The sequence below is a fragment of the Podarcis melisellensis genome (genome assembly GCF_964234715.1).
Source record: "Podarcis melisellensis genome assembly, chromosome: 4".
In the NCBI taxonomy this organism is placed as follows: Eukaryota; Metazoa; Chordata; class Lepidosauria; order Squamata; family Lacertidae; genus Podarcis; species Podarcis melisellensis.
Genome location: NC_138531.1, coordinates 40,637,261 through 40,661,483, shown reverse-complemented (window position 1 = coordinate 40,661,483; position 24,223 = coordinate 40,637,261). Strand labels below are relative to the sequence as shown.

The 24,223-nt window shown below is 41.9% G+C and overlaps 2 protein-coding genes across 6 annotated transcripts in view; one reads left to right on the top strand and one right to left on the bottom strand.

Moving 5' to 3' along the window:
- The window catches only part of PPEF1 (protein phosphatase with EF-hand domain 1), a 32,650-nt gene extending 9,872 nt beyond the window's left edge, over positions 1-22,778 (bottom strand). The window contains exons 1-9 of one of the 4 annotated variants that reach the window (XM_081909195.1): positions 22,312-22,778; positions 16,971-17,193; positions 13,831-13,958; positions 13,240-13,300; positions 9,701-9,858; positions 7,146-7,260; positions 4,261-4,307; positions 1,719-1,885; positions 791-827 (exon numbers count right to left, since the gene is read on the bottom strand). In XM_081909195.1, the coding sequence (XP_081765321.1) occupies positions 791-827; positions 1,719-1,885; positions 4,261-4,307; positions 7,146-7,260; positions 9,701-9,858; positions 13,240-13,300; positions 13,831-13,958; positions 16,971-17,022 (765 nt within the window). In that variant the 5' untranslated portion in view covers positions 17,023-17,193; positions 22,312-22,778. Of the gene's footprint in view, positions 1-790; positions 828-1,718; positions 1,886-4,260; positions 4,308-7,145; positions 7,261-9,700; positions 9,882-10,721; positions 11,546-13,239; positions 13,301-13,830; positions 13,959-14,305; positions 14,577-16,970; positions 17,194-22,311 lie in introns of those variants that run through there. The other 3 variants (XM_081909194.1, XM_081909196.1, XM_081909197.1) reach the window with 3 other exon arrangements.
- RS1 (retinoschisin 1) overlaps positions 20,519-24,223 on the top strand; it is a 30,266-nt gene continuing 26,561 nt past the window's right edge. Inside the window, exon 1 of one of the 2 annotated variants that reach the window (XM_081909228.1) lies at positions 20,519-20,658. The gene's annotated coding sequence lies outside the window, so the exon portion shown is untranslated. Of the gene's footprint in view, positions 20,659-21,342; positions 21,453-24,223 lie in introns of those variants that run through there. The other variant, XM_081909227.1, reaches the window with a different exon arrangement.

Below are 24,223 nucleotides of genomic sequence, written 5' to 3'. Positions count from 1 at the left end.
TGAAATAATAGCAAATTGATGAGCTTCATGGGTGGTTTCTCAAAGCCATAAAATAATGAAATGAAAACTATTTGTAAATCTATGCTTGCCCCATCTCTGAGTCGCCTTGGCCCACCCACCAGGTACCCAAGCGGCTAGCTACACCGCTGAGCACATGGGGGAAAATAAAGGGGTTCTTGTGAGTAGGGATGAATGAATCTACCACTTTTGGTTTCTCTCTATTTCTGACTTTTCCATTCTTAAATTCTTCAATACTCCACATTTCCACATTCATTTTTTTAAGTCCTCATGAAAATTCATCATTTTAGTGCAATTTTTTTCCTAATGCACATTTGTCTGCAATTTTGCATAATATACATATTTTACTTGATATACAAATTTCCCTGTTTTAATGCACTTTTGCATGTTATATTCACTAATATATGCATGTACACACACACACACATTACACTAGTATATGCATTTTTGTACACATTACTTGGCTGGACAACTGTATAGCAAAAGTCAAGAATGTGTGAATTTTGAAGGATTGCTGAGTTTCAGTTCACATATTGTTTCAGAAAATGTAAATTGGGTAAGTTCACCATTAAATGCAAACTGAATTCAATTTACTTCCCATACTTACTTATGGGTAATGCTTAAAACATCTCTGAATTCAGTATTCTTTACAGAACTAAGGTCCATAAAATTAACTTAGGGCTTTGAAATGCAAGGAATGCAGTCTGTTTCACTTAGCTAAAAGGTGAGGTTGCTAACCTGATGCTACTACCAAAAACTGCCAAATATTTACCTGATACTTCTTCATAACTTCTTTTGTGAAACCATATCTGAAACAAGTTAAAGGTTATTTCAATAGTGGATCACACTCTCTATGTACCTATATATAAGAGATAATTCTTTCTTCCATATTATAGGTTTATAACAGAGGGGAGATCCATTATCATTACCAGAGTATAGCAAGACAACAGAAATCAGAGATTTGAATTGTAGGATATTTCTGTTGCGTATTTCTGTATCTGCACCCCAGATACAGATTTCCCACTTATTTTATCAGTATGCATCAAGGAACTTTCCCATACTCTGGTACATTTAACTCCGGTAGAAAGTTTTTGTCCAGTGCATGGTTTGAAACAGGGGTGAGCAGATTTCAGGCTTGTGGGATCTACTTTCAGCAGTATAAGATAGAGCCAGGGATATGGTGGGCGGATTAATTTTGTTGTTGCCATAGTAAATTAACTTAGAGTCCTTGCTGAAATGCTACAGAGATCTACCATTATGTTCCAAACTCCTTCCTTCCCACCTCTTATTTAAAGGAAAAGAAATAAAAAATAAGGTTTTCTTTTCCAGTATTTCTGTATATTGAAATGCTGAACCATAAAATAACACAGTGCCTCTGCCTTAATCTAAATATAATGCTGCCACAACCTTCAGACGCCAAGACCATTTCTAAAGAGTAAACAGAGTCCAAATTCTAACCGAAATGCACTACAATAATTTGATTATTACTTTCCATTATACTAAGCTACAGTAACATGTGTAGAGGGAGCTCATAGACAGTATCTACTGATCTGAAATCTGAGCAAAAATTACAAGTGCATCTCTCAGTTATCAGATCAAGTGTTTCAACTGGAGGCTTTGGGAAGACAACACATGTAGATTAGACGAATGAAAGATAATATATCTAGCTAGCTGGCTAGCTAGCTGAACAATGGCGATACCTAAGATTCATGATATGGTCCTCATGGTTCCCTCGGTTCAAGTGCAAGTGGTTAGGGTAGACGAGTAGAAAGGCAAACAGGATTATGAGTATTTCTATGGAATTTTTCCCTCTGTCCACAAAATCCCCATTAAAAATGTAGGGGTTTTCCTCTGAAGGAAGTCCATTCTGTAAAAGAAGAAAAACGACAACATCATCTGCAATTACAACAATTACAAATTTTCACAAAACAAGAGTCGTCTGGTCAACAGGGCACTGCAGAACTGTAGGTGGCCTCACCTCCTCACTGATGCCAACATCTCTTTTCTAGCACTGACATATCACAGTAGTAGCTGCACCTGTGCCCAGGTGAGCATCAGGTCCTTGGTGACAGATGGAGGACACCAGGGATGGTTTTACGTATGTTCACCTTGAGCTGCCATGTCCACACAGTTCATAAAACTATTCATTTGATATTACTTTTATATGAACCATTTAGGAATTCTTTATTATGCTTGTCCTAACCAATTGTGGAAAACAATGGTTAGATGTGCATCTACTCTATGACCAAGGAGTTCAAGTCAGCATACGTTCTTCTTTCCTGTGTCCCCCAATTTTATCATCACAAGATCCATAGGAGGTAGGTTAAGCTAAGAGGGTGAATGGCTGGTACATGGTTGTCCATCCAGTGAGCTGTGCAGCTGTGTGGACATTTAAATCCTGGTCCAATACTCTAAACCAAGCAGTGATGAACTTTTTTGGGTTATACTTCCAGGGTCTGTGGGCCCATGGATGGTCTGACAAAAAGTGTATGTAGCCACACACACACACCCCACAGTCATCAACACATATACAGGGGAGCCTCCCTTCCTCAGCTGATCTGATTTTTCTCCCCCACTCATAAAGTAATTGATCTGATGGCTGGGGAGGGAAGGATTTTGTGTCCACATTTTTTGTGGGAGGGAGGATGTTCTGCTGCTGCCAAAATTAGTAGGAGAAGCTGGAAACATTTGCTTTGCAGGGGGGCGGGTTACATCTCTCAGGCTGCTGGGCTTGGATGTAGCCACCCTGCTCAAACCACTACACCGCAATGGTTCTTTGGGCTCCTCTTCCAATCTCCCATAATGATCATAGACAAATCTGAGGCTGAAAGGAAGGGAATGTTGATGAAGCTGAGTCCTATTCGTGCGACGTATCTAACTCTGTTCCAATTGCTCTGCCCCCTGCCTAGACGTCATATATATCATAAGCCGCCCAGAAGTCCAAGGAGGAGCAGTAGAATGAAATTTTGTCGAATGAATTTTAGCAGGTTCTCAAAATGCCTGCAATCAACGCTTATGTAGCCTGGAAAGCTTTTTTTTGCAGCGCCAGCTCTTAATACACCTTTACATCTGACATTGCATTTACATTTCAAATGTGAAAATCCAATTTACTTCAGAATACAATATATTAGACAGCATGCTTGCTTCCCCTTGCTTTCCTCGAACACTTCCCTGGCTTTTGCTAATGCCCTTTTCGAGGCTGGGGATGAAATGAAAATCCATAGCAGCAGGCAACGAGAGTGAAGACAGCTTTCCAATGGTGAGTGGAATAGGGGGCTGCTGCTGCCACTGCCTCATTAGAGTGCCTTCTGGGTTTGCGCTTAATTAGCTCCCTTTGTCAATCTGCCTTTTAATTCCGCTCCAGGATGTCTCTATGCATAGAATCAATTTAACACAGGCTAATTTAGCAACTGGCAATTTAAAATATTACGGGTTTGGGGTTCTTTTTTGAGGAACATGATGGGAAACGGCATCATTTAACAATGATTAGTGCAGTGAATGGAAGTGTCTCCAAACTGCCTACTTTAATTAAGCCAAGGTGTTATTCTTAAGAGAAGCCATTAAAAAGCATTAAAGGCATGTTATCTAGTTTAACTGGCTTCAGACCATGTTAGGGTCATCACTTACGGCCTTTAGCTATTTCCCACCCACCCACCCACCCACTCTTCCCCATCCCCTCCCAAGGCAGCGTCGGCTTGTACATGGTGCTATTTGAGGAAGCCAAATGAAAGAAATACAAGCCACACTGTAATCTGAATCTGGGACTATAAACTCTAGTGGGCAGCCCATCAATACACCATGCTTAGAGGGCAGTAGCAATATGATACATATGTTATTATCAGAGAGTTTGGGGAAGTTGTCTTCCCTGAAAGCTCCCAATGGAGATCATGCTACACAGCATGATAAGGTTAAGCTTCTGTCCCTCATGAACAGTTTGAACAACAGATCACCTGAGGCTTTGGGAGATTCCCGCCTCCCCCCCCCCCAACTTCGTTTATACTTCACAAAAATCGCAAGGAGTATCGTCGTTGAGGTTTGATACCCTCCAGTCCCCTGCAGATTGTGCCCTTCAGTCGACATTCAGTCCTGATTAACTGAGTGTGGAGAACGGAAAGATGGCCATAGGCCAAAAATTGATACCAGAAAGTGCTGGTGATCTCTCTCTCTATATATACACAGTTGCTAATGGAATCCAGCAGCGCTGAGGCACCATTAGGAAACAGCAACACCAAATTTACTTACTTTGTAGAAAATCAGCAAAAGGTCATCTAGCTTTCCATGAAGATCACCTAGAAAGGACACAAATGCTAGAATATGCAAGACTGGTAGCAAACAGTGATTATTTTTTTCTCCCCCAGGCAGGGGTCTAGAGCTGATGCATGTTTGTGAATGTTGTAAAGCAATGGTATGAAGCACTAACTGCATGGTGGTCAACTCTTGAATCCGATTCCCCAGGGGAGCATTTTGCATTCCCTGTGCACCAGCTGCTTACAGTAGACATTTTGTGAAAATATGCACACACATGTATGAAACCATAATATGAAACACAGCAGGTGCAACTGGTTAACTGCCCACCCACTGCCCAAAAGCATTGGGAAGCTGTGTTGGAAGCAACAGGGAAGGTAGGAGGAAGCAACCAAGGCTTAATGGTCCCTCTCAAACTGCTATTCGAAGAACAAGATTATAGAATCCTTTACACTCTGAGGGCTACATTCCTTGGTGGGCAACCTTTCGAGTGCCACATGGCACTGGTGGTCAGGGTCAGAGGCAAAAATGAGGAGAACAACAAATGTAATTTTAAAAAAAATTTCTACAGTATACTAGTTAACACTCACACTTGAGTTGTTGGCGACGATGAAAGCGAATCCTAAACACTACACTGCTATTTTCCAGGCAAATATGACCAGGGTAAGAAAGCTCTCAAGAGGGAGGGGGGTCATATTGAAAATGGAAAGGAGTCTTAAAGGAATTTAAAATGGGAAGAAGCTATTTTAGGACTTTAAAACAGAAAAGGGGGGGGACATTAGCTTCATAATATGGAACATATTAAGCCCTTTAAGACCAAACTCAACAAATATTACTATGAAATAATAAATTGGATTTGGATTTAGTGGGGTTTAAATGACGCTCATTAAAGGAACTCTCACATATGAATATTTAATGCCTGTTTCAATGTAGAAAGTTAAAAAGGATTTGACGGAAGTGACATAGATCTCGTTTTGTGGCAATCAACATTTTGGCTCAAACTTCAGTAAAAAAGTACACTTTCATCTGCCATGAAGGATGTTTTGAGAATGAAGACTATTATTTGCTTGAAGGACACATCAAAAAATCTCTCAGATGCCCTTTCAATTGTGCAAATGAGGACACCCGTTGGAGGATGTATGTACATTGATTATCAAGGCCACACGCACACGTGTGTGTGTAGAAGTCTAAGGATATTTTGTTCTTGCTTACTAAAGCTCATTCAATGGTATAAACCTGTAAATAAAAGATATCTTATCTATTATTGCACTGAATGCTTGAAGCATCTTTTATTAAAATTTGGTTTCTCTCTGCACCTGCAGCAGTACAATTAATTTATTTTGTGTGCGCGTCTTCTCTTGATTTGAAGAGAGAGACTAATTATTACTAGTAACCATTTAGTGCTGTCTTGCAAGTGGGTCTCCTCAAGCAAATCCAGGAAGTCCAATCCCGTCCATTCACCCATCTATGGCAGTGCAATCAAGGCCAGATGACTGAGAGGCACTTAGATGTTGCCATCTTTAGCTGACTCTTTATGCAGGTGGCCAATTGGTGATCCATGGCCACAAAGCAATTTTATTTGGGCTCCAAATGGATCCCCAAAGCTCAGGGCAAAACATTTTGCCTCCAGTTTCACTCTGTGGTTTTTCTTCTTAAGAAAAGGAAGATTGCTTATAATACATATACCCATATACTAGACAACCACATATGAATTTGTAGTTGTTTGCATATATTAGTGATACATACTTTACTTTCTCTTTTTATGCACCTTTTCTTTTTCTTTACTTTGGTTCAACTGAAATACTTTCAATCGAACACTAAAATAAAAAAGAAGATTGCTTTCTGAATTTCTGCATGAGAGAAAGAACATGCACTTTAATGTTCAGCCTCTCTCTCTCTAAATATACACCCCCTCAGAACAAAGACTGCATAACATTTCCCCACTGAGACATCCATATATTGGGGGGAGGGAGAGAGAGAGAGAGAGAGAATGCATCATTGGTTTGCTCATTTTCATCACAGTGTGGATATGTGTGTGTGTGTCCCCAGAAGAAGTATCAATGAACTGGGATTTTCTTCTACCATGATCATGTTCACGAACTGTTTGTTGAAGCACTTGCGGGAAGCCAAGAGGTGAAAGAAATTATTTACCACACAAAGTAGCATTTTACAGATGGAAAAGCAGCTCTTTTCTTAAAAGTTTGCCAGATTTAGTCACTGACTCACCCAGCAACATCTGACAGGGGGGAAAAGTGGGAGGAAGTGTTCGGCTTACTTTAAAAATGCCAGGCGATGAGTCATCAGCCTTCCACCCCACCCCCCACCCCCAATAATAAAGGGAAGACAGGGAGGATTTGTACTGCGAGGGGGTTGGGGAAGTGTAACATTCCAATGGCAGCTATAAAGACCACTTACCACTGGCTGGTGGGGAGTGGGAGTTGTGGTCTGGCCTGGCCAAGGTGCGTTAAGGCTTACTTTAGGCGTAGCTGGGGGAGGGGTTCATTTCTGTCCGGATGCACAAACGGGCTGATGGACCATAGCACCCTCAAAATGGTGGTTGCAGGGAGGGGGTTCACCCAATTTGATGTATGCCATAGGGCGACCCTTAACCTTGGTTATCCCTGCCAAAAATCAACCGGTAGGCAGGCTGGTTGAGTCAGGATACACATCCAATGCCTATGCCCAAATCTGCTGACACCTGTAATCAATAAAGCTGTGGCCTGCTTAAATCTCCTTTTGGTTGTCCTGTGTTTATTGCACCTACATATTGCCTTGGCCCTACAGCGTCTGGGCCTGCAACCACAAATGCTAGACAGTCCTACAGATTCACAATATACTTTAGATATCAACCCGGTACCACATTTCTCTTAAGGAGAACTCACCACAGATGGTTATTTCCTTGGTATAAGAGGTGGAGAGGTGTGTGATGTTTGGCATCTGCTGAAGGACTTTCCTGGTCTCATGTAGCAGCTGAAGAACGTATCGGGCGTGGAGGTGCTGTACGGAGTCATGCAAGAAGAAGAAGAAGAAGAAGAAGAAGAAGAAGAAGAAGAAGAGTAGTTTGGATTTGATATCCCGCTTTATCACTACCCGAAGGAGCCTCAAAGCGGCTAACATTCTCCTTTCCCTTCCTCCCCCACAACAAACACTCTGTGAGGTGAGTGGGGCTGAGAGACTTCAAAGAAGTGTGACTGGCCCAAGGTCACCCAGCAGCTGCATGTGGAGGAGCGGAGACGCGAACCCGGTTCCCCAGATTACGAGACTACCGCTCTTAACCACTACACCACACTGGCTCTAAATGATATATTACAGAGAGTCGTTGGAAGAACTCCATCACCAAAACCCAGTGAGCTTTGTGCTTGCACACAGTTCTTGTCAGCGTGACAAACATTTTCCAGTCATGACTGCAGACTTGGGGGATCGTTACTGCACAGATGAGCATGGAGATGGGGGACATCTCTAATGCAGTAGCAGCGTTGGTGCCCATACTATATTAAGAATCATCATTTTATTTGTATGCCACCTTTCCCTAGGTGAACCATGCTCAAGTTGGCTTACAACATGAAAAGATTTACATACTTCACACATAACAAAAGTAGCTTAAACATGGAATAAAACACATCAAAAAGCACACAACCGAATTGAACAAATGCCACATAAATCATATAAAACAAAGATACAAAAAATTGATATCAATAACAGAAACAGAAACCCCTAAGCAAAACTCAGCCTCAGCTTTCATAGCTGGAGTCAGTCAGTCAGGCCACTTGCCTTCCTCAGCCAGGCAAGGGGGCAGGGAGCCAGCAAGGCAAGGAGCAGGCCTTCCAGGACTCACAGCCAAGATGGCCTCTACAGTAGCCTCAGCTTTTGTAGCTGGAGTCAGTCCAGGCCCCACCCTCCAAGGTCAGGTGGAAAAAGGCAAGCAAGGCAGGGATCATACTTTCAATATTGGGTTGTAAGTCTGTGTAAGGGATGTAGCTCTGTGGTACAGCATCCACTTTGCTTGCAAAAGATCCCAGGTTCAACTCCCAGCATCCCCAAGTAGAGCTGGGAATATCCCCCGTTTGAAACCCTAGAGAGCTGCTGCCAGTCAGTATATACACTGAGCTAGATGGACCACTGGTCTGGCTCAACATAAGCCAACTTCCTATGTTCAGTAATGTATCCCGCTGGCCCTATTGGTTTAATGCGCTTCTTGATATTGCCAGAACAGCAGCAGGTATACCCAGAGACTGCAGAGTTCAGTTTTAGTGGCCAACAGGTCAAAGGAAGCAGAAACGCCATGGGATGGGATATCCAGCTTTGCAATGTCCGTCTTTCAAATTAAACCATATCCCATTATAGCTAAAGAAATGGAAAGCATAGGGCTGTGTGAGTCTCCTGCGCCAAATGCTCTCAAGAGCAGCAAGTGCCAAGAATGACTAAGCAATTGCTAAAAAAGCGTGGCAGTGGAAAGAATTATGTTTTCTTCTCTGATGAATGTATTGGGGTGAATAAACAGCCTTTCAACAGGAATAGGGCTGGCAGAGCAACCTTTTTCGTAAAGCTGTCAGTTGAGGCCTGTTGTGTTTAAGAGGATCACAGAATTGTAGAGTTGGAAGCGACCCTGAGGATCATCTAGGCTAACCCCTTGCAATGCAGGAATAGGCAGGTGTTCCATACGATGTTCGAACCTGCAACCTTGGCGTTATCAGCACCATACTCTAACTCACTGAGCTATCCAGGCAGAATACATACATACATAATTTTATCTATATGCCACCTTTCCATGATTAAAGCCAGGCATCCCCAAACTCGGCCTTTCAGCTGTTTTGAGACTACAATTCCCATCATCCCTGACCACTGGTCCTGATAGCTAGGGATGATGGGAGTTGTAGTCCCAAAACATCTGGACGGCCGAGTTTGGGGATGCCTGATTAAAACCATGCTCAAGGCAGCTACATGAAAAATTTACATAATTACAAACCTAGCAAAAGTAGTAATAAATAATAAGTAAAACATCAAAAAGTGCACAATCAAATTAACCAATGCCAACATAAATCATAATAAGAACTAAAAGATACAAAAAATTAGTATCAAAAATAGCAACAACCCCCTAAAAAAGACCCCTCAGTAATACTTCATCTCCACTCCTCAGTTTTGCTTCTGCTATTACATGTGCTTTCTTGCAATTGTTTTCAATGTAAGCTCCTTTGAACATTTGGAAAACTGGCATACCATTTTTTTGGTAAATAACCAAATGCACCATTGTTCATCTCTTTCAATATGCGCATATGAAGTGCTTACAAATTCCTTTCCCCCCACTATGATGCACATTAGCCTTCCACGCCCTGCTGTCTTAATGGTGTCTAAGATGCCCTTACGATTATCAGCTGACACTTTTAGAGAGACCATAAAAATAAAAGGGAAATCCATTTAACCGTTGGTCTGAGCTTGCCTGTCGGTGCTTGAAAGCCTGAAGAAGAACATCAGTGTCAGCAACCGTGAGGGGGAAACAAAGGTGGGGCCCGTAATAGGAGGCAGGGACCTCAATGGTCTGTTCATATTCTCTCATTGTATAATCACTGGTGGTGGAGAAAAAGTTAGAGCTGACGTCTATAAAGGAAGCAGAAAAGCAACTTACAAAATTTTAGTTAGTTGACAACAAATGTGCCTTTGGATAACGAGTTCATGAACATTTGTTTAAATTGATGATATATTCAGCATAATGCCGACATATATAACAGACACTAAAATCCAAAGAACCTTTTGGGCATTTGTAAGAACAAGGAAGAGCTTTGTCATGCTCAGTGTTGTTCTGACTGCGGGCCCAGTTTTGGCATTGAAACCTCCTTGGTTGCCCTTTCCTTTATCAGGAAAGTGACAGGAGCAGTGTTTTTTTTAAAATAGGATTTTTATTAAAGTTTTTCACAATACAGTATGAAGAAAGGTACAAAAAATACAAACAGATCCTGTAAAATATGGAGTCTTCTCCTAAAGGCAATTCTCAGTCCCCACCACCCACAGAAGGTAGCAGCCCTTCCAGCTCTCACCTTTCTTTCTCCTTCCAGCCTCTTGCCTTTGGAGACCAACATTTCCTTGTCTCCCACCCAGGGCTCTCCATCAAACATCTACCACCCACATGAGTACACAATCCCAAACATATGACTCCCAAAAAGAGGAGGCAGAAGGAGAGAGAGAGAGAAAGGAACAAGAAAGGAGAGACAAGAGAAAGAGTGAAAAGTAAAAAGATAAAAGGGGAAGAAACATTAGAGAAAAATAAAAGGACTTCTGATGTTCCATCTGCCAGTCACATTTTTTAAAAGATAGATTATTTAAGACATTCAGTCCACGATCTTCTCACTTTCTGTTAAACAATATTTATTTTAAGTCAAAGTGTCTCAGAGTCATTCATTTCTTTTCCCCACAAAAAGTCCAAGAGGGGATCCCAAACTATTATTATTATTGGTATTATTGACTACTGAGTGTCAATTCTCCCATCTATGTCTATGTTAAAATCTCTTGACAGGAGAATTTTTAATTGCTGCTGAAATCTTATTGTTTTGCTGTACAGATGTTTCGGCGATAAACCTCCCATCCACAACCACAGGGCTTCTGATTGTGATGAGGTCCAATTCAGGTTCAAGAAAACACAAGTTAATCTTCCTCTTCAGACCTTCTCTGCTCAAGAAGGGAAGGCTCATAACTGAGGAAGTGGGAGACACTCGGCTGGAGCCAGTGTGCTTGACTCCATGCCTCCTACTCATGCTAATATTTCCTACTCAGGGCTCTTTTGTCATCCCCAGGTCTAAAGAAAAATGTTTCACCTCTGCTTTGTGTATGATATGTGCAATTCCCACCGGGGAAAAGCTTCTGCAAGTATGGCTTAAAAGAAAACTATCAACCAACCTTGGCATTTACTGGAGGACATGCCAGCTTGTGCAGGGAAAACCACTAATTACTTATAAAGGAACAAGGACTATGGCAAACAGACTGAGTCACAGCAGCCTACATTAAAATCACAATTATAAAATATTGTCAGGAACAAATATTGCCCCAAGAGGCATTTTCTGCGTAAGAGCAAGCTGTAATTGAAATGTGCTAAGTGTGATAAGAATTTGGAGTGCTTCTTAAAAGTAAACATTATTTCGAGTTATTTATTGGCTTCCTTGCTAACAACCCCAAACAAGAGCCACAGTCCCTGCTTTCTCAGCATCAGTCATAGGAAATCTGCACTCCCTGCTATTTGAAAAATGGGATCTTTTAAAAATATATATTATTTACTTTGAAAAATTGGCATTACAGAACATGAAAGCAAAACTTTCCCACATACCTTCACACATACAAAGATATACATAATATATACATAACATTTACATATGCCAATATATGAGGCATTCTAAAAGCCAATTTCATATATACCATGTAATTTAAACTGTTAATAGCAGCATATAATTTAGTTCTTTTTCTGTTATGCCCAGTTCTTTTTCAATATGTGTTTCTACTGGGACCAGTTTGGCCATTTCTTCTCTAGTAATTTTATAGTGATACATCATCAGCTAATTCTTTCTCTCCAAAATGTTTCCTTCATAATTCCCACCACCATTTGCCAATACGACTGCTTTTTTTTTTTTTTTTTACAAAACCATGACATATGGTAAAAATCACCTTTTACTTATGGATAAATCCAGGACTTACTTTCTTCTGGCTTACTGATCATTTTACTTTTCAATGAAGTTCAACACCATCTTAAAGCAAATTTATTTATGGATCATAGCTGTCGAGAAACTTGAACCCTTTTCAAACAGACATTGCCATGCCTCTCTTAGAATTTCTCTATTCATATGTTTATTCCATCTCAGCATATAGTTATGGACTTTTTTCTTACATTTTAAAATATAAACTGCTTCAAATTCAGGACTCAGCTATACAGCTGCAAATAAAACGTTTTGAAAGTGTTGTAAAGTGCAATATACAATTGTGACACTAGATGGTAACTGAGCTACAGCAAATTCAATGCATTTTTCAAAACGATTTTTTAAAAAGCATTTTCACAATGTTTTTAACATGTGTGTAGATTCCACCTAAGTCTTATCTCTCTAAATCTCCTGGCTTCTGATCAGTCCATTTCAAAAAGTCCCGGTGTGCGGATACTGATATCTAGGTGGAGCCATCTTCACTTTAGTCTTTGCTTGTTCAACGGTCTGTATATTTTTCCAATCCTGGTATGTCTCCAGTCTGTTTTATTTCCTTTAAAAAAAATCCTAATTGCCCCTTCAGACTAAACCATGAATTTTCCACTAGATATGCCAACAGAAAAGTTTTAGATGGAGAGAAATAATTGTTTATATCAGGGGTAGTCAACCTTTTTATACCTACCGCCCACTAATGCATCTTTCTTGATGGGAAAATTTCCTTACCGCCCACCTGGAATCCTGAAATGCCCACTAGTGGGCAGTAGGGACCAGGTGGACTACCCCTGATTTATATTGATCCCAGATTCCTGAGCATACATTCATTACATAGGACACCCCTTCCTAAACTTCCTTACCGCCCACCTGGAATCCTGAAATGCCCACTAGTGGGCAGTAGGGACCAGGTGGACTACCCCTGATTTATATTGATCCCAGATTCCTGAGCATACATTCATTACATAGGACACCCCTTCCTAAACTGTTTTCCTAGTCTTTCTACTTATCCATAACTAGTTCGTAATGCTTTTCTTTTCTTCTACATTGTATCCTGGCATTGTCCATGCCACGTCTGCTGCATCTGCACAGTCATATTGAACATTTGACTGCTATTGCATTTGCTACACAGATGCAGGTTTTTCTGATTTGAAAAACATACAGTTCTTCAACTAGCTACAGGTACATGTGCAAAGATAAGTAGTTCCACACATATATGCTCTTGGCTGCACTGGCACACACACACCATTTTTTTTTTACAAGATACACACATGTAACTGCTCTGAAAACTTATTCAGTCAATCCTTACCTGGATCAGTTTCATTGGCCTTAGTAAAATGGTCCAGCATGAATGTGAAAAACTTGGATAGCTGAGTAAGAAAAGACATCTGTTAGTTTACAAGCAGAAATTATTATATTACCTTGTCTTCCCCTTATTTGAAATAAGCACGCTGGCTCCATCTACACAGTAACAACCCCGGCAAAATCTCAAGCCCCCTATATCTCCATCGATAGCGACAGTGACACAGTTGAGCAAAGCCGGCTCTCGATTTAAGGGTCTTACCAGAGGTGTGTGTGTATGTGTCTTTAGATGATAACGTGCATTACTTTGCTTGTGTCACAATTCAAAATTAGCATTATTATTTTTTATTAAAAAAAGGCCTGATATAAATGAAAATAATGTTTCGCAGTTTGTAGATGTGCCTGATACTAACCAGCTTCAAAAAATGAATGGCATGGTACTAATTATATTATATTATCTTCTTAAAACTTAAGCATCAACCGTGAGAGGGAATAAAAATTTACAAGCTACATTATCCGTGATGAATATAATCTGAAAAGCCGGCATGTTCTACCTCACTAACAGTTTGCGTCAAAGAAAATTCCACAGAGTACAAACCTGTAGCTGTGCTTGTTCTTCTGCATATTCAATTGACTGAAAGATACTCAGGGCATATCTCCGCCTCATCTCCAGCCGGGCCATGTAAGAGCGATACCACCTTTGAATCAGGACAGCTGCTTTAATGGCTGCCAAGACATAAAGGGGCCAGAAAGAGAAGATTAACTGATCACCACTAGTTATGCAGATCTTTGGTTCTAAAATGCTATGTGTGAATCCTGCTCTAAAACGCAAAGGCTAATCATGGCTCCCCTTTTAACCCTACCAGCACTCCTGCATTTAAAGTTTGAGATAATCTCATGGCAGAGACACCTTCTGCAGCCTGGTGCTCTCCATGTGTCCCAGCCAGGTCGGGACAGTGCTGCTGTGCCCATGCTCTGCTTACAAGCTTCCCACATTCACCCGGTTGGCCACCATGGTAACAGCACGATGGACCATACCACTCTTGGTTTAGGCAGGTTTCTTCTTACGGTACTTTCCTGGGAGTCCTCTTCTCTGAAGGGCTGTCTGGTCCAGTTTAAGGCAAAAGAAGGGAGAGCTGAAGTTGTTCATCAGCTGTTAGCACCTGGAGTGCAGATGGTCAGGCACACAGGGCCACTTGGGAAGTTTCTTTCTCACTGTGTGTTTCTATTTCAATTGAAGTAATTATTTCTAAATTTGTATCCAGATGTCTAAATTAACGCATGCTCCTCCTCCCTTAATACACCTGAGATGGGGCAATACTGGGAAGGTTTAGGAGGGGATACAAAGCTAGGATTCTCTTTGGAAGCATTGCTGTACAGCTCAAAAACATTGCCAGCTGTACAATAAATTCCAAAGCTTCTGAGACCAAGAAGCCTATGAAAGTCACATGGGTCAATATCTTAAACACATTTTTCAAGCTCGCACACACAAAATATCATTCGATATAAACAAATGTACGGTAGGTTAAAGTCTCAGGTGATGCACAGCAGCTCAAAATCTGTTTCAATGTGTGCCCCGGAGTACCTGTTTTGCTAAATCCCAAGTATTTGGGTCATAGCAACTTGCATGAAACAATGGGAAGGGCATTATGAGGTCATAAAGCAAATAGTGCTTGCATTATTATTTACTAATGCAAGTTTTTTACAATAAAAAAATGAATTTTATTATACAGTAGGCACACAGTTGTAAAATACTATTTTATGCAGAAGCTTCTGAGTACAATTTGTCAAAAAAATTGTTGTAGATAATTATTTTTCAAAATTTTAAACATTTGTTTACCTATAAAATAAGCATTGATGGTATTTTAATAGCACCACCATATTAGTGCCTAAGAACTGCACATCAGTTAGACTCAGCTCCAGGCAAACTGTGTGCAAGTGATTGCTATATGGTCCAAAATAAGGTACTGAGAGATTCATAGATCATATGATATTAAACAAGTAGTAGCCTGCCTTTACGATGCGAGTCCTGGCACAGGAACATCACACTGATCACAGCTCCTGATTTGATTATTGCAATTCTCACTCAGGTAGAAGTGTTGCTTTGTTATTAAGACAATTAATTGAAACTCTAGAGACTTAGAATCAATGACATCAGTCAAGCCTATTCCCGAAAGGAACAGTCAATATTTCCAGAATCTATTTGCTATGGCAGAAGAAGCAAATAGATGTTGCAGAAGAGATACAGGAAAGTGTATGAGAGAGATGGCATTGCTGAACTGAAACAGGACTGATATAGATGACTGATGTTGACTTGACGTAAACCATGATAAGTTGCGAGTGTGGTTCCAATCCATCTGATGGCTAAGAAACGGAATTGAAATCTGTGTTTGTCACTTCAGGCCTAGCTGAGTCTAAGACAGGCCCTGAAATCCAATTCTATGCATCACTTTGTCTTCCTTCCACAAAGACTTGCTTTTGTGTTCTACACAAGGTACAAATATCTGTCTCCTAGTGAGGTTTTAAGCAACGGTATGCAGAGGGGGAATCTGTTTTGATGGGGGCAAGCAAAACAATCGATGCTGATGGCAGACTAGAATAAAACCTATGAGTAATGGCATGGAGTTCTCAGCCAAGGTCAATTTCACAGTGGATAATTTTCCTTTCCTTTTTTACTTCTCATCCTGAATTCAACCCAGACTTTCTCAAACATAAATGATAAACGGAAAGATACACCAACCTTTTCTCAATGACTATTGACGATGGGACATTATAGGTAGTGGCTGTTTAAAACAAACAAAACCACGAGCTTTTGCTTTGCTGCCCTTGCATGTGGTGGCAGTTTTCCTAGGTTCCATCCCCACCCCCAACAATAGCTCATTGGATATGATGCTTCTAAAAGGCACTCTATCATTTTGCACCCTGAAATTGGTAAGTGGTTGCTTTTCTTTTCCTCTTTTCGTGAACCCCCGTTGAGTCTAATTTAGAGGGAGAAAATTGCCCCAAAGATATTCAGATCCTGGCTAGTAGTCAGATGCTCAAACAACTTGTTGGGTATTCCTGAATGCCCTTACAGTAATTGCAAGAATTCCAGGCTTTATATGCATTGGACTGGCAGTTGAGAAGGAGTTCTAGGAGAATGAGTTCCATACACTAAGAAAAGCATTGAAAATATAAAACTACAGCTTGCTGGTCTCTTAAACCTTCAAGTCTTCTCAAACCTCCCCTGCATGTCACAACAGAGCCCATTTTAACACTGGAAACGTACCATGTCTGTGAAGTTTCTCTTAATCAAACCTTTCTTGTCAAGATAGTAAGAAACACCCTGGCCAAACATTTGGGAGAGCACTAAGAGATACATTGTGCCCTTTTGCACCAAGACTCTCAAAATAGGCACCAAGGTTTGATGCTTTAAAGCAGCCTGGTCCCATATGGTTTTGACTAAACTCTCATCAGTTCCAGCAAGTAGATATATGCTGGCAGAGGTTGAAAGGAATTGCAGTTAAAACCATATGGAGGGGAATCAGGTAGGGAGAGGTTCTTTAAAAAGAGAACTGATGGCTATATTATCTCTACACCTTCTTGAGTCTTCTTCATAGTGTGTCCTCTAGCCTACCAGTCCAGCAGAACCACCTGGGATGGTCCAATCTACAATCAGTATCTTCCAAATTAATGCAGACAATAAGTTTGTTTAAGTATCACATCAGAGAATGGAAAGACCACACACAGGTTATTTACCTCTTTCTGATTTGTTCACCCGCCTCGTCGTAATAGAAGTGCCACATCCCATGACTTCAGTTGAGACTGGGGTGCTGATTTAATATTTCCTCATGGGCGATGGTTTTCTTCAAGCCATCGGTGTTGCCAACCATACCATCTTTATATTCATCTCAATATGCAACAGTAAACGACGATTCCCGGAGAAAACTACGCCTGCCATTGGCCCTAATAACAGAGAAGACTGCATGACAAAAATAGATACCATATTGTTAGCCACTAAAGTGCTGAGCAGCAGAAATAATTAACCAGGTTATCTATGCACCGGTGAAGGCAGTGCAGAGATTTGCCAGTAAACACTAAGCACACCATTCCAGCTTTTGGTACTGTTGGCCAAGCACTCCTGCCTGGGGATCCTGCATTATGGGGTGGGGCAGTAAGGAAGGAGATCCAAAGGGGCCTAATCCAGCATAAGCAGCCACATTATAGTGGAAAACATTGGGCACATTTGTAAATCACACTTGAGGATATTTGTGGAAACCTCTATCATTGTATCAATGTACCCATCTTGTGAGATTTGGAGCCAATCAGAAGCCATGTTAGAAGAGAACACTCAACATTCTGAACAGTGAGCTGCTGGCCTGGGTGCTTCTCTAGAACAAAGGGGGTGGGCTTGTGCAGTTACACCTGGACTTGTAGAAACAGAGAGACTGGTGCTTCCCCAATGTGTCACATGCCACGTCAAGAACTACCAGACCCAGAGTTGCTGAAGCATAGGCAGAAAGGCGAGAGGCATCTGCGGGGAAACCTAAAGCACCATAATACATCAGGAACATTGATCTTGGGGACAGGGTGACAAAGTGCTGCTGATTTACATGTAAGTAAATGTTGAGCACAAACACACATATCATACTGCCATGTCCAGCTATAAATCATGTAGCCAGAAACATAAGGATGTTAAACAAAGGGAATGAAAAGAAGCAAAAGGATGCCAATTAAACCTTCGTTTGTTTGTTTGTTTTTCAAAATGCACAAAGCCTTTCTGCAGTCTGGCTCAGGCACTACAATTACTAGGCAAGCAGACGGCCAAAAGCAAGATGAAATTGATTTCAAGATAGGGACGGTGTCTGTGGCAACAGACGGAGGGGGGGGGGAAAGCTTCTAGATGTATTATGCAAGTCTATTTTAACGCTTTTAAGTAATACAACCATCAGCACTGCAACACTAAGAAGGAGAAGGAAGGAAGAGAGAGAGAGAAAGAGAGAGAGAGAGAAGTCCAATTTAGGCATTCAATGTGGGTGCATTTAAAGTGGAGACATTAGGGGCATGTACTCAAAGTCTACACAAAGATCTGAAGTGTGTGTTAGGTGGAGGTATTTAGAATCATTACCACAATTGGGAACCCTGAAAATGCAGGGAGCAATCTGAAGCAGAAGAGATCAGCTGACAATCAAAGCATGCAGGGAAGAACAAACAGAAGATGGTGGCTCCTAGCTTCAGTATTTGTCTCTCATTGGCATACAAATATATTCTCTCTCTAAATATATAGGTACTTATTTAATTGTCATGGTTGATAAGAAGGGCTTTCATAGGCGAATCTGAGACAAAACAGGAGGTAGGAGCTAAGCAGTGGCGTAGCGTGGGTTGTCAGCACCCGGGGCAAGGCAAGTAATTTGCGCCCCCTAACCCGTGGATTTGCGCCCCCTAACCCGTGGATTTGCGCCCCCTAACCCTAACCCCCAGATGTTGCGGCCGGCCCCCCTGCACCCCCCACGCTACGCCACTGGTTGCATTCATGCCACCTTGAGATTTGTTTGATTATTGTTCTCATTTGACACCATTTATAACTTATTTTTGGCCCGTCTTACTGATATTTGGGTAGAATAATAAACTGTTTCATGTTTATGTCCCTGTGCATCTGATTAAGAATGAACACAAATGGCCTTGCAAAATGCAGGCTATAAGAACCAGAAGACAAGCTTTATTTCAGACAGCAAATATGACTCAGGCACCCAACAGACCCCTCCAGATCAGGAAAGCTGCATTTCGTGGAGTGGTGGTGATGTCGGGAGCAGAGGCATGGGGGGGGGAGCAGAATCCTTTATTTGCTCACTATTTCCTTGCTGGGACACAGGTGGTGCTGTGGCTTAAACCACAGGGCCTAGGTGGACTTGCCGATCAGAGGGTCAGTGGTTCGAATCCCCGCGACAGGGTGAGCTCCCGTTGGTCGGTCCCTGCTCCTGCCAACCTAGCAGTTTGAAAGCTCTGCACATGCTCGCGGAGCCTCTTTCTCAGCTGCGCGGGGCTTCCTTCCCTGGATCTGGTTTTCGTTGGAGGAGTGAGGCCGCGGCGCCCTCAAGCATGTGCAGAGGGCCACGGAGATGGCGGGCGGCCTTTCCCCTGCGCGACTCCGCCTCCGCCCGGGGTGGCTCCCCGTCCTGGGTCCCTCCCCCGATGGCCGGGAGGAGGCGGGCAGGCGCGCTCGGCCGTGCCTGGCTCGGAGGACCAGCCTCCCTCGACGGGGCGCTCGTGGGGAGGAAGGAGCGCGGTGTCGGCGCTGTCGCTGACTGGACTGCCGGCCGGGATCGCCCAGGTGGAATCGGCGCTCTGCACGTGCTCCGGGGCCGGCTGGCTGCTGCGGGGAAACTTCACGCACCGCTTTCTGAAGTACGGGCGACGCAGCCTCCGCGAAGGGCTCGGCGCCGTCAGAAGAGCCCTGCGTGGCCCGAAGCTTGCTGCACTGTCCCTCCCCCAGATAGTCCCTCCCTCGCTCTCTCTCCGCACAGTGGGCGGCGACCTGGCAGCTCGGATTCGCACAGCCAGCACTGTGAGAGAGAGTGTGTGAACCAGGTAGGGGCAGAGAGCTGCGAGTGCGCCCCCCAAAATGTTGCGCCCGGTGCGGCTGGCACCCCCTGCACCCCCCACGCTACGCCACTGGAGCTAAGCTAAGGTGTTGTCTCATCAGGTGGGGCAGTGACAAGCCCGCTCCTTGGTCTAGAACTAAGTCCATATTTCTCAAAAGAATTTTTTCTGGCCAAGAGTACTTCCTTTTTCTCACCCCATCTAGAATAGAGTCATTTTTTCTGGTCACACATACACACACATATCCAGGGATTGATCACAACACATCTGGCACTGTGGAAGATGCAAAATGGTAGTCAGGTTGCCAACACAGGTATTACTGCTGCCACTTGCAGTGGTGGTGGGGAAAACAACTTTAGGGCAAAAGAAAGACGCTGACCTACTAACACTGCTAATTAGTTAACCTTACTGTTGGAGAATTTCTCTTTTCCCTGGGAAAGGTTAGTCCCCTCCCACCATTTCTCTTTCCACAAATAGGGTGGGGAAATCTGAAAGACATTTGTGCCCAGCCCCAGTGACGTAGCGTGGGGGGTGCAGGGGGGCCGGCCGCAACATCTGGGGGTCAGGGTAAGGGGGCGCAAATCCACGGGTTAGGGGGCGCAAATCCACAGGTTAGGGGGCGCCTTGCCCCGGGTGCTGACAACCCATGCCTTGCCCCGGGTGCTGACAACCCATGCTACGCCACTGCCCAGCCCTCATTTGTACTTACAAACTGCCTTGTCTTGAACCTATTTTGAATGTTATATTCATTCCTTGAATATTACTGAAGAGACAGCAACAGAGCATGTGCAGTTTCTCACCTGCTGGTCACTACAGGATTCAGTACATAGAATCGTGGAGTTGGAAGGTACAAGGGTCATCTAGTCCAACCCCCTACAATACAGGAAAATTTGCCCAACATGGGGCTCAAACCCACGACTCTGAGATTCAGAGTCTCATGCCTTACCAACTGAGCTATCCTAGGTAGCTAGAAGGAAATTTTAAAGCAAAGGAAGTCTGATTTCCAGGCAAGCTTGATTCCCAACTTTACTCATTTAGACATGAAAGATATTCAGTGCTAAAGTTGTGTGTGTGTGTGTGTGTGTGTGTGTGTGTGTGTGTGTGTGTGTAATGTAACAAAGGTAAGTGTAATAGGAAAACAAATGAAACACAAAGCTGGTAGCTTTAGTGTCATGTTTAGGAAGTTATACTCAAGGCTGGGAATGGGGAAGAGATTCAGTTTGGTTCACAATTTAAAGGAAACTTTCTTAACTTGTACTTCCCGAAACAATATGCAAACAAATACAGCTATATTTCAAAATGTGCAGTTCCCCCAATGTTGTGTTGCAGTTTTCAAACCAGAACAAGTATACAAAAAGTGTATTAGTGAAAATGGCACACAAAATGTGCTACATTAGGAAACTTTGCTTGCAAAAATATGCATAATGGGAGGTGTACACAATAAAATGCTGATGAATTTCTATGAGGATTTTAAAATAAATAAATAAATAAATAAATCGCAAACTGATGCAGCAATGTGGTGAGCTGAACTTAAAAAACAAGAAACTGAAATAAGATTTACCCATCCTTACTCAAGACAACGTCTATGCTGAAACTGAAGAATTAAAAAGATGCCTCTGGTTTTTAGGGGATGACTAAAAAGTAAGTAATTTCCTAAGGGGCTATGATTTTCCCACTCTACCCTGATAGAAAATGAAGAAGGAGAAAAATAATTCCATGTTTGCAGAAGGGTTGTTAGAAAATAAATAAATTGTGCAGACGGAAATCAGTTAATATACATTACATGAAAGAACCATGCATTGTTTAGGAAATATGTGAATACCCCATATCTGGATCCAAGACTACATTTAACACAATTCTGGAGACTGGAGTGCTGGGATTTCAAATTCTTTTTAAGGGAAATTGTACTTTTATTTTGCAACACCAACACTCTGTGAGAAGGGTGATCAGATGTAGCAGATAAGAGGGATCAAGTATCTTTAACAGGTGTACAGAAGAGGAAATTCAAAGGAGTGTAGCATCCCTCAGCACCTTGGTGTGGTGTCACGACAAATTTTACCTGCCACAACTCCTTCTTCTGCAGAGTTTTTAAATGTGCAGGAGTTCTGTCCTCTAGCCACCCAATATCTCTGGACATGAGCAGGTAGAAAGAATGTGTGGGCAGCTAAATATTTATTCTACCCCAACATAAAATGGAGTTTACAAAACCCTAACAAACTAAAGGCAATCAATATGTGACTCTGGAGTCTGTGATCTTAGAAAAGGCTGAAAAGAAATAAAATCAAGGCTCAAACTATGGATCATAAATGATTGTATTTAGAAATAAATTTTATTTAGATGTAACTAAATTTTATTTAGATGGGCTTAATTGCAAAGAAGCGTGTCGGCAGTGGCAATCCGTGTTACATCATGCACTGCTTCTCTCCACCAACATTGATTTAAAAATAAAAACAAATGGTTAAAATATATCTACCAAAACAAAGGTACACAAAGAAATTACCTTATGTCTTCCATTGCATCAGCAAAGAGGTTTACTAGGTCTTGTAAACAAGCTTTCTTCCTGGGCAGAGGGTACAGGACGCGATATAAAATCAATTGTCATTCCAGCTTCCTTCTCATTTGTGCTCCTCTTACATTTATGCAGATAGAAGATTTATCAAGGAACAGCTCCTTTCTCCTTCTAGCCAGAAATAAGAGCTGTGTTCTGCAGCTACGAACAGCAGTGCAGGCACAATGATGTATTGGAGAAACCTATGTTGTTACCAGGCTCTCTGAATCTCAGGCAGACAAGTGGCTGGCTAAAGTTATCTGCTTCATATTGGAAACTGCTTCTCAGCAACAGCCATTATAGTAATAATGAACCACAAACTAGCATTATGGCATAAGATAAAGTGTTTGGTGAAGCATGGGAAGAGGCACTAGAATTATAAAAAAAGGGGGAGGGGACAGAGACAATGCAGGTCATACTCCAAGTTAATAAAATTTTCAGAGACCATTTAATACTCAGTACCGGAGCAGCCTGGCCATTTCCACAGCATTTCTCAATGAGCTTGTGAGGACCATTAGAAGGGAAAATACAATGAGGGAAGAAAAAGAACTTTGCAAGTTTCTCACTCTGTAACACAATACCACATCATAAAGCCTTCAGTTTCCAAAAGCAACAGAATATATATATCATCAACACAATTTTTAAAAGTCCATATGGCTTAAAGGGCCAGTTCTATTTGAACCAACAGTGAATGCAACTTAGGAAGTTTCCCTGAGTCAAAAATCTATTGCTTGACTGTTTGGACTAATCTATACATGTCAGTCTACCTTTGTGGTAGATAATGAGAACAAGAAAAAGGTGAAGACTTGAGCTACATCTCAGGTTGCCTACAAAGGGGATCATGATAACATGCAACCTGAGGAAACAGCAGTGAATTTAGTTTCCTCTCTCTCCGTTTCCAGAGTGGTAGTCATGCCAGTCCGATGCAGCAACAGGCCTTAGCTGACATCAAACATACCTACTTTATGAGATGGAGCAGGCAGCCCACACCAACGAATCATATGCATATTCCTAACGTACCTATGCTTTTAACACAGTGAGTGCAAAATATACAGACTGGTAATAGATGCAAGTCATTGGGAACAAAACATACATTGAAACAAGAAAAAGCTAATGCTTATTCAGCTTTAGACATATGTTTTCTACACATTGGCCAAATGAATGCACATTACAGATTCTAAAACATTAGCTTTTATTAAATGGAGTACCTCTCACGTACATCATACAAAGTTCTGGCTTGTGGTCCAAGAGTCAGTTGATCCAATATGGTAACCGGACAAAGCAAGTTACATTGGGCTTAACACACCTGTTAGCAAAAGCTTTGTGCCATTAACATCTGCATAGCAGACAGAGGTCCACAGGTGGGTTTTCCACCAGCTTGGTGATGTAGTGATGGAAGAAGGCATAGTACTGGTGTCTACTCATCCTGCAGCTGTTAAACAGAGAATCCCTGCTTATTAAAAAGATTATCAGTGCTGTTTGGGATGTGAAATATTGCTGCAGATCATGGGCATGTTTCTCCTTGAGTAGAAATGGTTTCTACATCATTTGAACAAATTCAAAACCTTTTATACTATTTGCTAAACCTGAAATTCATAAGCTACATTGCAGCATTCTTCTTTCAGGGTCATCAGTTTAGTAAGTGCAGAAAGTGCTTTTTAAAAGCAATGACAGGATAGGAGAGAATAAACAACAACAACAACAACAAAAGAGTAATACTATGTTTGTACAGCTATTCTTTTTATCTCTCCTGAAGAATTTCATGATTCATGATGATGTTTTGTTTTTTTAAAAAACAATTCGCTCCCTGAGGACTGAACAGCAGCAGTCTTCAAGAAAAAAGAAAGAAAAGAAAGAAGATCAT